This window comes from Trametes versicolor, assembly GCF_000271585.1.
Source record: "Trametes versicolor FP-101664 SS1 unplaced genomic scaffold TRAVEscaffold_3, whole genome shotgun sequence".
NCBI classification, from domain to species: Eukaryota; Fungi; Basidiomycota; class Agaricomycetes; order Polyporales; family Polyporaceae; genus Trametes; species Trametes versicolor.
In genome coordinates this window covers 3,615,911-3,630,924 of record NW_007360323.1, presented here as the reverse complement: position 1 = coordinate 3,630,924, position 15,014 = coordinate 3,615,911, and the positions used below count along the sequence as shown (strand labels likewise).

At 55.2% G+C, this 15,014-nt stretch overlaps 3 protein-coding genes across 3 annotated transcripts; 1 reads left to right on the top strand and 2 right to left on the bottom strand.

Annotated features, from left to right (window-relative positions):
- Positions 1 to 820: 820 nt before the first annotated feature.
- On the bottom strand, positions 821 to 5,811 carry TRAVEDRAFT_18758 (uncharacterized protein; the record flags this gene model as incomplete). Its single annotated transcript, XM_008036565.1, has 21 exons — positions 821 to 1,123; positions 1,241 to 1,333; positions 1,536 to 1,554; positions 1,677 to 2,148; positions 2,198 to 2,229; positions 2,332 to 2,567; positions 2,737 to 2,795; positions 2,856 to 3,012; positions 3,078 to 3,433; positions 3,488 to 3,598; positions 3,655 to 3,668; positions 3,702 to 3,860; positions 3,909 to 3,958; positions 4,010 to 4,036; positions 4,084 to 4,305; positions 4,533 to 4,601; positions 4,663 to 4,716; positions 4,780 to 4,836; positions 4,889 to 4,956; positions 5,197 to 5,352; positions 5,430 to 5,811. 21 exons carry the CDS (start codon positions 5,809 to 5,811, stop codon positions 821 to 823), a joined length of 3,096 nt encoding a protein of 1,031 aa, XP_008034756.1.
- A 102-nt stretch (positions 5,812 to 5,913) lies between these two features.
- On the bottom strand, positions 5,914 to 6,669 carry TRAVEDRAFT_117227 (HET-domain-containing protein; the record flags this gene model as incomplete). The annotated part of the gene is made up of 1 exon (XM_008037760.1): positions 5,914 to 6,669. A coding segment is annotated over one exon (756 nt), but the record flags the coding sequence as incomplete, so codon positions are not given.
- Positions 6,670 to 12,076: 5,407 nt separating this feature from the next.
- On the top strand, positions 12,077 to 14,648 carry TRAVEDRAFT_45166 (uncharacterized protein; the record flags this gene model as incomplete). The annotated part of the gene is made up of 3 exons (XM_008036939.1): positions 12,077 to 12,334; positions 12,396 to 12,488; positions 12,543 to 14,648. The coding sequence occupies 3 exons, from the start codon at positions 12,077 to 12,079 to the stop codon at positions 14,646 to 14,648; spliced, it is 2,457 nt and encodes an 818-aa protein (XP_008035130.1).
- Between the last annotated feature and the right edge of the window lie 366 nt (positions 14,649 to 15,014).

Here is a 15,014-nt window from a genome sequence, read left to right as displayed (position 1 = left end):
TAAATCGCAAGAGTTTTCTTGAACAAACTCCGCCCATGCATAACACTACACAATCCAATGGAGTAATATTTCTAGCCCTCTGCGCTTATTTCCACAACCCTAGCGACACGCATGAGTGAACAACTTGTCCGCCGCGACACCCTAAGTTGGAGGCCATGCGCCACCATGCTATGAACGATGCGATGCAGGCCGAACACGGGAAATGGGATAGGCTCGAAACCGCCCGTGGGATGCTCCTCGACCTCTTCCTTCTCGCGCGGTGCTGCCTCGTCCAGCGGCTCATCGTAAGCGGGCCATGGTTCGACCCACGGTCCATCGTGTCCATCGTTCAGCGCATACGTGCACGTTGACTTCTTGGACGTGACCATGTTTTAAACGGAAAAGAATTTATGTTGGCGATGAGCAACCCAACCTTCGCGTGTCTACGGAGCCTTAACGTAGCACTCTCGCATGGAATAGACGTCCCCCCCGAAAACGTTGATATCGCGCGCGCATTGATAAGTCAAGCCATGAAAATCTTTGTCCATTCCCACTCTCGCTACCATGCTGACTTTGTGCATGCGCTCACAGGATGCGTTAATCACCGGCCTCGTAGCGCACTCCATCCACGCCCTACGTAGTCACGGTCACGCATCTAGAAGGATATGAGGTGGACGGCCGTGGTGCTCATTATACACAGTGACAGTTTAGTGAGAGAAAGTGAAAAGAAGGGCGATGAGGGGAGAAGCGTGAGCGTGAGACGCGGAGGGTCGAGCAAGAGGACACGCATGTCGTACTACGCCGAAACGAATGTACACCACCTCAATCTTCTCCTTCCGTTCTAAAAGTCATCCTCCCTCCGCGCTCTCTCCGCGCTCTTCACCGCGTTCATTTGAGCCAATCTCTTCTCCATGTCCGCCTCCATCCTTGCAATTCTGGCATCCATGTCCGCCTCCATCTGTGCCATTTTCTCCTTTATCTGCGCCATCTGGGTTTCTGTCGTCTCTGATTTCTTTGTCAGGTTCTCTATGACCACTTGAGCGTTCTTGAGCGACTTCGCTGTGTTCGCATGAGAGGTCCTCTCGAAGTCCTTGTCAGCCGCGAGCCCAGGCTTCTTGGACAGGACGAGCAGAATATGTGTAGGCTTGTGTGGGGATAACACAGAGTTTTTGAAAGCGCAGGTGTGGCATAATACAAGGTTGGCTGGATGAAGACTCGGTTAGGATGGCGCCGCGGTGTCATCGTGTCCCAGTCCACTCACGGTGATCGTTGGCCGTACAGCTGAGACATCCGAATAGGGATTCTGAGTCGGATACACGAGCTCGGCAGTTTCTACAAGTGTCCGAGCCGTAGACTCGAAGGGGCATGTCCATGAGCATGAACGAGACACGCTGTATTTGTATTTCTAGGGTGGGGTACTGAAGGAGCAAAAAGCGGTGGGCACCGCCTTCATGCGTGAACTCGTTTTCCATAAAGCATTGCGAGCAGTAGTTGGAGTCTGCCTCGCAGGTCAGTCATACGGGATGCGCTCCGAAGCAGATGGAGATCAGACTTACTATCAGGACAGTCTGCGCACTTGTAGCGATCGCCGCATATATTCTTTTTATCCATGCAATGCTCCCCTTTGCATTTACAGCCTCGGCTTCCACATATTAATCAGTAAGGATAATATGCACCATCTGCTCTTCTGTACTCACTGCGATGAGGTTATTTTCCCCTTTCTTCGGGCGTCTGCGGACCCCGCCTGCCGGACGAAGCAATGAGACGTCACATATTCCACTATCTCCTTCGGGAAGGCGGAAAGCTCTGAAAGCTCCGGCATAGTTTGTCTGTGGTCGAAATTTCTGCGCTGTTTCCAGTAGGCGGACACGGCGTGCATGAGTCGCTGGTTGACGTCTTCTGAAGCAGAGAGACAATGCTCAAGAAGTGGATAGAACTCGTTGTCGAAGTCATAGTCGTCTTCAGAGAGTTCTGGCCCTTCCGCCCAGTTAGCTAGATGCCATCCTGGACGCCCGAATATCCTGTCTAAGACATCGTCGTCGCCAATGGCCTCGATATCTTGTTCTATCCTCAGGAATTGGTAGGAGATATGAGCATCAGACCCGGATACGTCTGGTGGGGGGAGCAATTCCAGACTCTCGTAGCATGGCGAGCAGTAATCCACGTCATCTGATTTATAGTCAGTTGACTGGCATCATCATATATATGGTGTACACACCTCCGCCATCACCAATATCGTCATAGACACACCTATATCTCGGTCCAATGATTCGTTCGCAGCCGCATTCGACACATCTAGCATGACTGGGTGGGGTTAGCTGTCCATCGTGATAACGACAGAAGAAGACACACTGTTCGACGGCTTCATGTTCCTGGTCCATTACACCTGCGGTACCACTGATCTCCAGGCACTGCTCCACCTGATCATCCACGACCGAGGGTACTAGCGTGATTCCCAATCGCTTTCGGTAGGATTTCACCACACGGAGTCGGTATCCAGCTAGACTTGTGACGGAAAGGAACAGCGACTCGTCGACATCGAATGATGTATTCGCCTGGAACTTGGGGTCGTACTTCTTCAACTCCTTCTGGATATGTTGCATGCAATGTTTAGACCCCCAAAACCATTGTCTGCGTGAGTGTAGAGTAGCCTGAGGATTATAACTTGTCGCAAAAGGGAAGTTATGCGTGTCATGGAACTAGGAAAGAGCTAAGTCAAAATGCAATAGCCACTGGATCTGCTCTTTGATGACTTACCATGCGGCGCATCAACAATTGCATGGTCTCATCGATCCCTGGAGTTGAAAGTTGTCTGCCTATAAATTCTTGTTGTATCAGATGACTTCTTATATCCAAGGGTCGGGATAAAAACATACTACGGAGGTGATTCAGACGTGAATCCACCAGATACCAGATGGTCTTCATCGTCTCAGAGGCTCTGGACAGGGCAAACTTCTCCAAGACATATTCCTGAGCGATTGAGAGAATAGCGTAGTGGTGTTTCAGGACCAGATATAAAGTCGGAAGGAGTCTCTAAAAACCGGCAAACATGGTATCAGAGACTGGATTAGATGCCTGCATTCTCGACGCATGCTCACCTGTTCTATGTCAGAAATTGGATATTGCAGGCATCCACGATCACTGGAGGTGCTCATGATTCTCTCAAAATTGTGAGAGCCTTCATAAGACTCATAGTTGAGCAGTGTTAGTTCAGCATTGATCTTGTTCTCTTGGATCGTCATAATTGTGCGTGTCAGCTCGAGGAGCTGCTCCTCATGCTGTACGGTTGGATTCGGCACTCGAATGTCTTGCAAGAGCGCCACAACACGGGGTAACCACCTGTCCATGTACCCAACGGCGACCTCACGGTTTTCCTCTGCGGGTTCGAGTTCCGGGATCCTCGTGATGATTGATTCGATGCGTAGGCAGTATATATGCGTGGTGAATGTCGAACCTGCATGAGCGAATTGATACAGGTAAATTTCAAGCATATCTCCACCGGACTGACCGTACACAGAGTATGCGATCCACTGCATGAGTGTGATACATTCGGGCTTTGAGGATGTGAACTGGTTCACATCCTCAATATCGATGAAGCCGTCAATCCGGACATCAATAGCTAAGTTGTTCATGAGCCCAATTATGGTGTATATAATTCATATTTTATGTACATACCTTCTGTGAGGGCCCTGAGCGAGTTAGAGGTGAAATATTTCACACACCAGGCATCCTGTGCTGCTTCTTGAAGTGTGATACCCCGCCCCATGTCCGTGTCCGAGCCGGAAAGCAAACTGTCTTGAAGCCCAGGCAGCTGTGATGCCGTGATGGATACTCTGCTTCCAAGGGTGGGTCGTGATCCACGTTCCAAGTCGATACAGTAACTAGGGTGCACATATAGCGTGGTTTACTTGTCAAGGTTGAGAACTCACTGGTAGAGATTAAGTGCAAATGTACGGGATTCGATTGACCGGTGCCATCCCTACAGACACCAATTAAAAATCATCTTGGCTATATACTGGCTCCGACTTACCATCTTCTTCCAAAGCTTCCGTATGTCCTAATTCATGTGTTAGTGCACCGTCGCCGGAGAAATGAATTCCTTACAGGATCATCAATTTCCTGTGAGTAACAATCATCGATCACCGGGCCCATACTCAATTGAGGCTGAGTTGGATGGTAGATATCTAGAACGAATTTGCACAGGTCTCTCTGCACAAGTTCATCCAATGGTATCTGTTTATGGCTGTAAATCTCTACGCCACTGGACCCCTGTTCGGAGCGCTCGGCCCTCAGAATGTTGGAGGCGAGGTCGATACTTGCGTTATTCTGCAAGCCATACTTTGAGACCGCATACCGGTTAAATCCACTGTGGAAACACAGACCTGATCTGAGACATGTTTCCAAATATCTCCTTCGACTAGTGTCATCCGGGAAAGGTAAAGCGGAAGAGGCGGTCCGCACTCCCGTTGATCTTTACATTGACAATGCTGCATATCTGCCTTAGTCCAATCCAGAATGCAAACTTAGAAAGTTTAGACCGAGACAAACCGTACATTCATGTAAAAGGCAACCAGACCTGATTTGAGCCACTCAAGGTCCTCGGCACATTTTTGCAAAGTTTTCTGGGTGAGTGTCATGTGTTTCAGGACTAAACATAGATATATGGTTGAAGCGCATGTCTACCTTCCACTCCATTTCTCCGTAAATGTAACCTGGTATTGAGTGCATAAATTGATACTTGAGAATGGGTTTCAAGGTGATGCAGAGACATACCTAGTCGACCAACCTCGACACACGTACCAATAAGGCTTCCGAGTCGCACAACAGTATCCTCAAGATATCTGTGGATATTGGTTCCTGAAAGGCGAACAGAAATTAGCATTGATTATAGAGATATGCACAGACTTACCTTCCGGTCCGTGGAGGCCAGTTCGGTGCACCATAATGGTAGCGAGGGAATTCTTGCATCGGAGTACCCTAGAACACACACTGATGATAAGCACACCAACTAGTGGAGAATATATATGTGGACAAACTTGAGGAGACTGCATATCACGCATTCCTGCATCCACTGTATTCTGTTGATCATGTAGCGATATCTCGAGTGCCGCATTGATTTGTCAGACAATGTTCTAGTCTTCTCAAATGCGATGCGAACATCTGTATAAGCAATGATCAATATTCGCCTGCCCTTATAAGAGCACCTGACTAGCTCACGATTGAACATGGGGATGCCGTATATCACATCAGCCAGTGCCGAAGACAAGTATGGCAACCTGACTCTCTGCTGCTCCGGTGTCTGCTCCTGCTGATATTGAGTGTTATCGTATATACGAATAACTGAATTTAACAAGTCTTCATGCACAACACCACCTGAAGAAATTTTCAAGACACGAAAGGGGATACATTCGTTAATAAGTGTTTGTCCTAATTAGCATAGAAAGACTCACGTTCAAGAACATCCCTGGGTTCGCACTCCCGTTTGATGTAAATGGTCGTGCACTTCCATGAAACGTGACTGGTAGCGTCGATGATGATCCACTGCTCCCTATATCCCGGGCCGATACGTTCGTATGTATGTTCGCCGTCGATTTGCCTCAAGACCAGCGCCTGCCAATAACTTGATGAATCGTCTCGGCATGCTAGTGCAGCTATGAAAACGCCCGTGGTCTGCGTGGAACGGAGGGGGAGCTGAATGCGTATTCCGGAGTTGGTGTGGGTGTAATGGGGCTCCGTGGGGGTCGGTAATCCGAGGATGTCCGTCAGGTTTTGCAAGGAAGCGGGGACAATGTCCGAGCAGTCGGCGAAGTCGCGAGGTCTAGATGCGAGCATGTTGTGATGGAAAGAGTACTTCTCCAATCTATGCCCTTCCAGTGAGCTTATAGGTCCCGACAAAGATGTGTGCGGCACACACGCCAGCCTGATCCGCTCTCCCCAGGCAAAGACACTTTGATCGGAGGACTGCCGAATGATCTCGCGCTGAAGGCGCCAGAAAGCCTGTTCGCCGCCCTCGCCATAGATGATGGGCATGCTGACACCGAAGAGGCCCGCGAGAGAGTATGCGCCGTCTTCTGGTCTGGTTGTTGTCCGGTTCGCAGCCCAAGACATGCGCTTCGCAACACTCCACCGGGAGAAGTCGACTGGCTTGTGCGCCCCAGACAGGAGGTCGACATCGATGCTTGTTATGTCTGTGATAACATCCGCGAGCCAATCCCGACGGCCAATGACAGCCCAGTCCTTCGAGAGGAAGACCATGGCGGCGTTGGGGGCGACTAGTTCCTGCAGCGTCCACCCGCGGGTGAACCACTCGCTCTGCCGGAACTGCGACTCCGCGAGCTGCGGATCCTCCATTGCAAGGTCTGGGACATCGTTGAGATAGGCCAAGCAGAGAGCGGCGTCGCGGTACCAGGAGAACATGGAGTTGATGGCCTCTTGGAGCTCGGCGCTGCTCGCCTTGTTGATACAGCACATATCCAGCCAAATCCAGTCGAAGCCCTTCTCCTTCGCGAACTTGCATGCGTTCTCCACCTTTGCCCATGCGCGTGTCTTCTCTGTCGTCCAGGGGATTTTCTTTTTGTTGGCTTGGTTCCGCTCCTCGACGTCGGCAAAGGTCAGCTCGACCTTCTCCCAACGATGAGAGAGAATCGCGTAGCGGGGGGTCTTGGATGCGAACTCCTTGAGCTCGTACATGTCCGTGTTCATGAGCCGCATGGTTCGCCCGTGTTAGATACTGTGTGCGCGACACGTTTGCCACATGGAAGTTGTCAGAAAACGCTGAAGACGAGTCTCGATGCACGTACGAAGGAATATTCAGTCAATGGGTTGTGTGGCAAGATTTTTCGCAGGGCGAGCTATTCAGGCTGACGGTCTGTCGTTTGAAGACGTGATTCGAGAGAAAACTAGGGCTCCTTCAATCATCGGGAGACTAATGAAAGACACTAGGCGTACGTTGAAGCAAAGCGGCAGTCGCCACTGATCTCAGGGTGTGGGAAAGACGACACAGAGGCTTCAGAGTGGTTGAGCGGCGTGCGAGGGAGCAGGATGTAGGAGGTTTATATAAGAGCTGAAAGACCTAAACGATGTTGGATGGCCAGACTGCAGAAAGAGAGCGGGCGTCCTAGGATGAAGGCTGTGTGCCGCGCGATAGGTGGCAGGATCCGGTTCACGGAAGCTTCGCGCGACCACAGACACGAGGTAAAAGCCTTGGGTGGAAATATCACCACTGCCCTAGACACTTGATTGATATGGAAGCAGCGCGCGGAGTGGATAGGTCTATACTCGCCACTGCACAGGTCTTCGGGCCAGCGATGCTCGCAGGTGGAGAAAAGATACAGCAACTTGTCGCATGGGCGGCCATTTGGGCAGATTTCATTTCCTTCAAGTTTATCTCTGTTGCAGGCTATGAGGAAGTCGAAGGCGCTGTAAACGGATTACGAGGACATCGGCAGCTGCTCCGAATAGCATTCCAGTCTGTGACGAAGCGGATTCACTCCGCGCACCACAGAGAGTCTCTGAATATTGTATACTGCTTGGTGCGTGTACATTACAGTATAAAGCACAGATGACAACAAAGATTCTTCCCTTCTCATCGAACCGGATTGAACGAGAGCCGGTACGCCTGGGTGATGGACGTATATGAGCAAGGGCGCGCACCGCCGCGAAACAACCTCGTGAGGCGCTCGCTGCGGCAGAAGTCGACCGTATAGGTAGCGTATCTGTCCAACCAATACCTACTTATTCATGACAATAGAATACCCAATAAGAGACAGTAGTCGTCACCGTCGCACAACTCGAGGGGCACATAAGCTCCAGCGCACGCTTACACCTTCCCGGGAGCGGTAGAAACTCGAGCTTGGAAACGTACTCTCCGTGCGCTCCGAAGGCTATGACGCCGACCACCTGTCAAACTGAACTCAGGATTAGGATGTAGAAGCTGCAAGCCAGTTCTTGTCAGACAGCTCCACCTCAGCACTCGGGCTCAGGCCGGTCCGCTGTATTTGAAAGATGAATGTTAGCGCGTCGTAGCATAAGTGGAAGAGGTGATGGCATACCGTCAACGAAGGTCGGGAATGTAAGAATCCCATTGAAAAATGAGAGGATCTTGGATACGAAGCATGCCGTGCGGCAAGGGCGGCGATGAACCGAGGCGCTGAGCGAGCATCTAATTCGTCGGAACGAACTCGAAGGTATCATGAGGCTCATTCACCTCTAAAACCAATGCAGCGCCATTTATGTCTCTCTATCTCAAAACGCCCTATCTTGCGGGTATATGACACAGGCCTGCTGTGACTTGCCATGAATCAATCGCATACCTCCGGAACCTAGTGTTAGTCAGATACGCGTGTTGCACGAGTAAAGCTTGCATGACACTTACCCTACATGTCTTCTGCGTCCCGAACCTAAACAAGCTGAGACCGAAGTGTCTCAGACACTGTCTGCCAAGTACGGCACGACTACGGTCCGACGCGCTCCTTGGATGGCCTAGTCTCTCCTTCGTATCACTTGAGAAAGAGCAGAGATCTATGATTCCTGAACCATTAGATGATTATGATGATGTATACCGACATACACCCAATGAGGGGCCCAATTGAATAAGCGTACCGCGTAGCGACCAAGAGACGGAATCCCACTCAAACTCCGGATACTTGGCCACTGTTCACAAGGCCATACCATCGTATCCAGACTGAGGGTTAGAGTCATGCAGAGTGTGAGACCCGATCTGGACATCTCAGGTCATCTTGCGGCTGTTGTTGAGCAAGCAAAGTTTGCCTCAATCGTCCGCGACCCATCGACTCCGATATGCCATCTGATAATCAGTATGTGAGTCTATAGATTCATTTGGGAAGGAATTCTTACGAGATATATCAGGTTTATGGCATGTGCGAGCTCAGCGTCGACGATTTCCTCATGCCGACGGCGGCTGCTGCACTGCAAGCCGAGGCAGCTGTCAGCGCGACGGACGCACTTCATCGGGAAAGACGATCTAGGGTACCATGTTACCTCGGGCTAAAGGCAAATTTTGCACCTACAGATCTCAATGCAGTCAGTACTCGAGCCACCAACGCTCAACGGGTATATGCGCACCATAGGATGTGTTCGCTTTGCACATAAGCGCATACGAGCAGGCTTACCATCCGAAGAACGGTCCCTCAGTGTCGCGTAGTCTATGCTACTTATTGATGAGGCTACGTCCTAATCTTGTGCTATAGAGGGATATCGTCCCTGCGCTGGCACGGTGCTTTGTATGGCTTCAGATTTTGAATTCGCGAATGTCTCGGTGACGGTGGAAGACAACACTCAATCTCTCTCGAGGAGCTCCTTGACCACGAACCACCACCTTCGTGAGTTTTCCCACGGTCTCCGTGGGCTTGGAGCAACGATTCTTTCCCTTCCTGGTGATTGCTCTCCCCTCTGGTTGTTCTTTTTGACTCGCGGTAAGTAGTCTAGCTTGCTGAAGGCATCCTGAGGGTGTGTGATAGTGGACTGGTGGGCTGTGCGCGGTTCGCCGCAAGAGCTCCTCGGAGCTGAGTCTCCCTCGGGATTGACGCTGTGGTTGTGCGGGACGCGTGTCGCGCGGCATCTGGATGCCGGTCCCCTGGCTGCGCTGATGCGCGGGCGGCGGGGGCGGGAATCTGATAACGAGGGCCTGGCGGTGCCGTCATGGATTAGAGGCAGGCTGATACCCCCCTCTTTTTGAGCTGGACGGGGATTGGCGCACTGCCTGTGCGCCTTCAAGTTGACTGAACTAGATGAACATGAGCTGGGCTAGGTTGTGGTGCGTGCGCCTCCGACCCTGCGGGATGAGTTCCCTTGCAAGATGAGTAATGCTCCGCACCTCCATGAGTGAGTTTGGTGTGTGTAGGTCGGCTCTACCGCTTTCAGGACTAACGTCCCTCATTCCTCGGGAATCCACGCCTTTCGTGCACCAGGCTGAATCTGTCCTAGTAAGCCTCCGGAGTGATTCGGAGATGGATTAACGATGGAGATGTGGTATTAAACGGTTGCGTGGGCGGTGGTGTGTGTATCGTACGGGGCGGGATCCCTACGCCAATCCGCGCTGCGCGCTCATCACTCTCCCTAGGCTTCTGCATGACTCTCTCCCTTTCCAACGTAATCAAACAGCTACTGCGCACCGCGCTAAAGTCACAGAAGCTGCAAGCGTACCGAGGATATGGCGGAGCTGGCGTTATATTTAAAGTAAGTAAACTGGAACGCAAGGAAGCGCGGCAGACCCTCACCTTTCCTCCCCTGTCCCTCAAAGTCATGTTTGCAATCCTGGAACACTCGACCGTCTACGTTCCGCTGTATGTGACTCCCCTCCTGTCCATTAGGAATCCTGCGCCGCCTGGGTCACAGACAGAGATGTCCGCGGTGGCCCTTTTCCCTGAGCACCCGCTCCAGGTCGGCGATGCTGTCCACCTCCACCTCCTCTCCCACACGGGCCAAAACGCAACAGGAACAATGGAGAACCCCCTGCGAGCCGCCGCCGCCCCCCTTGAAATTAGAGGGAGGATCTCGGGTGAACGGGAGAGGAATCGGTGGGAGGTAGAGTTTGTGGTCATGAACGACGTGGAAGAAGCTGGCGTACGAAGGGCTTTCGTACGTGCGAGCGCGGACCTCCGCATGTCCGCTACTCCGAAACCCCCTGCCAAGAGTCGGAAAGCCCGACGACCGGCACCGCGAGCTGAACAGGAGCTCCGGAGGAATGTTGTAGGTCTGGCTGCGGGGGCTGCCGGGCCGGACATGGAGAGATGTGATGGGGGCGCCACGGGCGCACGTGGTGAGACGGTCGCGGAGCTCCCCGGACCTCACCCGTTTCTGAACGAGCACCGGGGCCGGGCCGGAAGACCTCGTGGACCGCAGCGCCCGAGTGATCGTGGCCGCTGGCTGGTTTACTCGCCGAAGACGATGGAGGCGATGGGGCCTGGGATGGATGTGTGTGGGGAGCGGGCTGGACCCCCAGCGAGGCCGCTGAGCTTGACGATGAGCCGGTCGCTCGTGTGGGCTGCGCCGACGGATCGGAGCCGAAAGGACGGAGGGGTAGATGTGTGAATATTGGTGGCCGGAGCTCGGAAGCGACGGCACGGGAAACGATGGGCATGTACCAAATCTAGAGCGCACGTAATAATGCATCGGCACTCTCCGCTCGTCCTATACTCGCTTGCCTGCATTGTTAACACGACCTCCCCCCCTTTTCCTGAGTCCCCTGCTCCGCCCTGCTGAACGCCTGGGTGTGGTGCGCCGCACTGGCTGCTCTCTCTGGCCCAAAACTGGGCCTGATGTGACTATTTTGGCGTTGCAAGGTTTGGTGACAGATCACCTTACTTACGACACGAATGACTGACGACGGGGCGCCCAAACCCCCAGAATATTGGATCTGCGACGCCGGATGGCTGCGTGTGCTTAAGAACCTGATGGCGCGGGCATAGCTGCGCCCGCCGTGAAGATGGCAGAGGCACGAGCGGAAGCGATGCTGTCATCTGAAGGGTGACTGCGGGGCGCTAGGTCGTTTCACAACAGAACTGAATAGTAAACATAGGCGACCAACAGATGTGGAGCAGGCGTCAAGAACCTACCACAAGATGCCGAATCCGGGTAGCGAATGTACGAACTACGTACGGGCGCGCGTCCACCCGACGCAGCGTTACAAGCATGCGACTGGCTGACGCGCGACGTTGACACCCAGCTGGAGCCCCTCAACCCTGAGCTATGCGGCCACTTCCCCCCTTCTCGACGAACAATGTGGCGGCCTCGCGGAAGAGAATGACACATTGCGCGCGACCACCGCGGCCCCTGGACGTCCGCAACCCGCAAACGCGTAGTGTCCTGGTTAAAGTGGAAATAAACAGAGGTGCCGAACGAGAACATTGTCGCTGGCGGGATGGCCGTAGTGGAAGTGATCGTTTATGGGTAACGAAGAATACCGGCACAAATAATAATGGACAGAAACCTGGCTCGCGCGATATGAGCGCCGTTGCGCGAAGCCCGACCGAACAACCTGGCGCTGAGATACCTCTCGCGCCTTCCGCTACTTAAACACGGCCGCGTTGCTCATCCCTTCTCCTCATCCTCCCCACTAGATCTCTCACCGCACGCCATGTCTTCTCCCCCTACCCCGCCTGCTGCCCTTCCCCCTTCGCCCGTTGAGGCATCTCCCCTCGCCCCAACTCCCTCCCTGGCACACGCTGTGGCTCAGCCCGACGGTGACCGGGGCTCGAACGCGCCGCCGAGCAGGACGACGATGTCGGAGTACGACTGGGACGACCTCCTCGCATCCTTCCCCACAGACGTCCCGACGTCGCGCTCGCCCCATATCCGCCGCCCTCGGTCTGCGACGGTCTCGATGGAAATCATGGTGAGTACACCGTGTCTGCTGAGCAACGACACCCTTTTGAGGCTCATGAATCAACGTCTAGCGCGACGATGCGCAACGTGCGGCGGCTGCGCGCGTTTTTCTCGATGGAGGGGAAGGGGCAAGTGTGCCAGAAACGGCTGGGGCTTGTTGTGAGGTGCGTCCTCCCGCCCTTCTCTGTCCTTCTCCTGAATCCTGACCACACCCTCAGGCAAACGCCCCTGCTGCCCCGGTGGCTTTCCCCTCAATCAGGCCGTCCCTCATCACGCCTCCCCCGTCCCTTGCACCCCCGGTTGTCCAGGCGGTAACGGCGACGGGTGAGCTGGCGGCGCCGCGTCCTCTGCACGCAACCCCGGCGGTAACGCAGCTCGAAGACACTGTGGCTGCTGGCCCGGTGGTGTCCACGGCGCGCAAGGGCAAGAAACGCGCTCGTATCGACTCGACGTCCCCGTCCCCGTCGGCTGCAGCTCGAACCCGCCCACCTCCTCCGCATATGGACACACCATCCCACCGGCAGCGTCTCATGCTCCCGCAGTCGGGCCCGGCCCTTGCTCCTATGGAGTGGGCGGCGCCGGCAGCCTCTCATGGAAGACTTTCCATGGCTACGAGAGCTCTCATCAAGGAAACTCTTCTCCCACCCCCTCTCGCCTCGGCACGACTCTCTGGCGCGGTTCGCCCGAATCAAAACCGACTGCCGCCGTCGCAGGCGGCGCGGGCTGCAGCAGCCTCGCGTGGACGTTTCCGCGATGAGAACGCGGTCCCCGAGCGGCCCATTTTTACCATGGATATCGATCTCCCGCTCGACGCCTCCCTCGCACCGATCAGAGCACACGCCCCGTATGGAGCTCCCCTTCAGTCGTTGGACCTCAACAGGGTCCGCTTCCCGGACGCCTTCGCGCACATGGGCCCACTCCCGGAGGAGGTGGGTGGCACTCAGTCGGACGACGACCTCTGGGCACAAGTAGATGAGGTTGAGCGGCCGAGGGGCGTCCTTTCTGTTCGCGACCGCCCCCCTACGCCGCACCCAATCCACTCCCTTTCCCCTGGCCGCGCCACTCCGCCTCGCGTTGTCTCGCACTCTGCTGCAGCACTCGCGGCCTCTTTTACCCCGTCGCAACCGATTCCAATCCCGGCGGGACCTGCCCAGGCGTTGGGGTCGGTGGTGGGCACGGCAACATACAACGCGGCGGTCAACGCACTCCTCCCGAGTGCTGCCAGCACCCTCCAGTTCACGAGCGTCCCGCCGGGCGGGTTCCCCACAGTCTACTTGGCGGACCCCGACGGGCTGTTCAGGGGGATGTCCCCGGCGCGAGGTGTCGCGCTCCGAGGCGAAGCGGCATGCTTCATCGCACGCATCCACAACCTCAACAGCATGACACAGCAGGAGGCGCGCCAGGCCACTGCGGCGATCGCGACGATCGTCACCCACACGACAGGCGAGAGCAATCCGCTTGTCGTCGCGCCTGAGCGGGACACAGCGGTCGGCCCCCACGCTCGCCAGGGGCCCAACGGCATATCTTTTGGCGTCCTGGGGATCTCGGTTGAGTCGGTTCGCGCCATGCTCCACCAGTCAACGTGGTCCACCCCGATTGGGACCATCCACGTCAGCCCCGCCGCAATTGAAGTATCGCCTTTCATGTTTGTTGTTGGCGGTTTCGACCATGACCATAATGGCAGCATCCTCAACGCCATCTTCGCAGTCTTCAGCGGGCCGGACGTCCTCCCCCATATCGTCCAACTTGTCCAAACCCACCCCATGTACCAGAACGCCACCCCGGAGGAAGCTGCTAGAGCCATTCTGGCGTCGCTGGTGGTGCGTGTGTCGACGCTCCAGAACGGTAATCTCATGGCGGCTGTCTACTGTGACCCCCCCACGCTGTCGGCGGCACGGTGGGTTGAGTGGCGCGCCCGTGTTGCGGCGCTCCCCTTCCCGCACCCCCTGAACTCGACTGGCCACGCGCGCCGCGCCCCTCCGTGCGCAGCGTGCCATGGCGAGGACCACCCCACGCACCTCTGCCCTTTCCAGTACATCCCTGGGTGGAACGCCCCGCCCCCGGGCACGACCTGGGCCCAGCCGGGCTTTGCTCCGACCCAGGGCGCCCCGCAGCCGCCGCCGCCGCCGCCGCCGCCTGCTGGTGGCGCGGCCTCTCGTGGCCGCGCGCACTCTGGTCGTAGGAACGCGAACACGCCTGCGTTCAACGGCCACCGCCGCGACTACCAGGGCGGCGGTGATGGGCGGGCCAGCGGCAGCGGCGCGGGCTCGAACCGTGGTGGACACTCCGGCGCGGGTGGTGGCAGCAACTCCCCCGCCTTCTAGACTGTGTATGCGTGTCTCCCCTTCCTATAATCGTGTTTCTTGCGCGCTCTCTTTCTGTAGTCCCTGTATACCATAGAACCTATCTAATGATCTGCGCATCGCTGAGTTGGGACTGGCCCCGGCATGATCGGACTCGAGCAAGCGCGGCGACACTGCCTCATCCGTCTCCTCGATATATGATCGACAACGATCGACTACCCTGAGACGTCCACTGCTTCTTTTTAAATGGCCCTGAGAATGACGCACTCTCCTCTAGACTGATCGATCGGTCCCTGCCCCTGGTACTATCCCTGAACTCGGTACCGCTGCCACGTGTGCCCCACGCGTACGCTGGATCAACGGGCTCTCCTTCTCGAGCACGCTGTC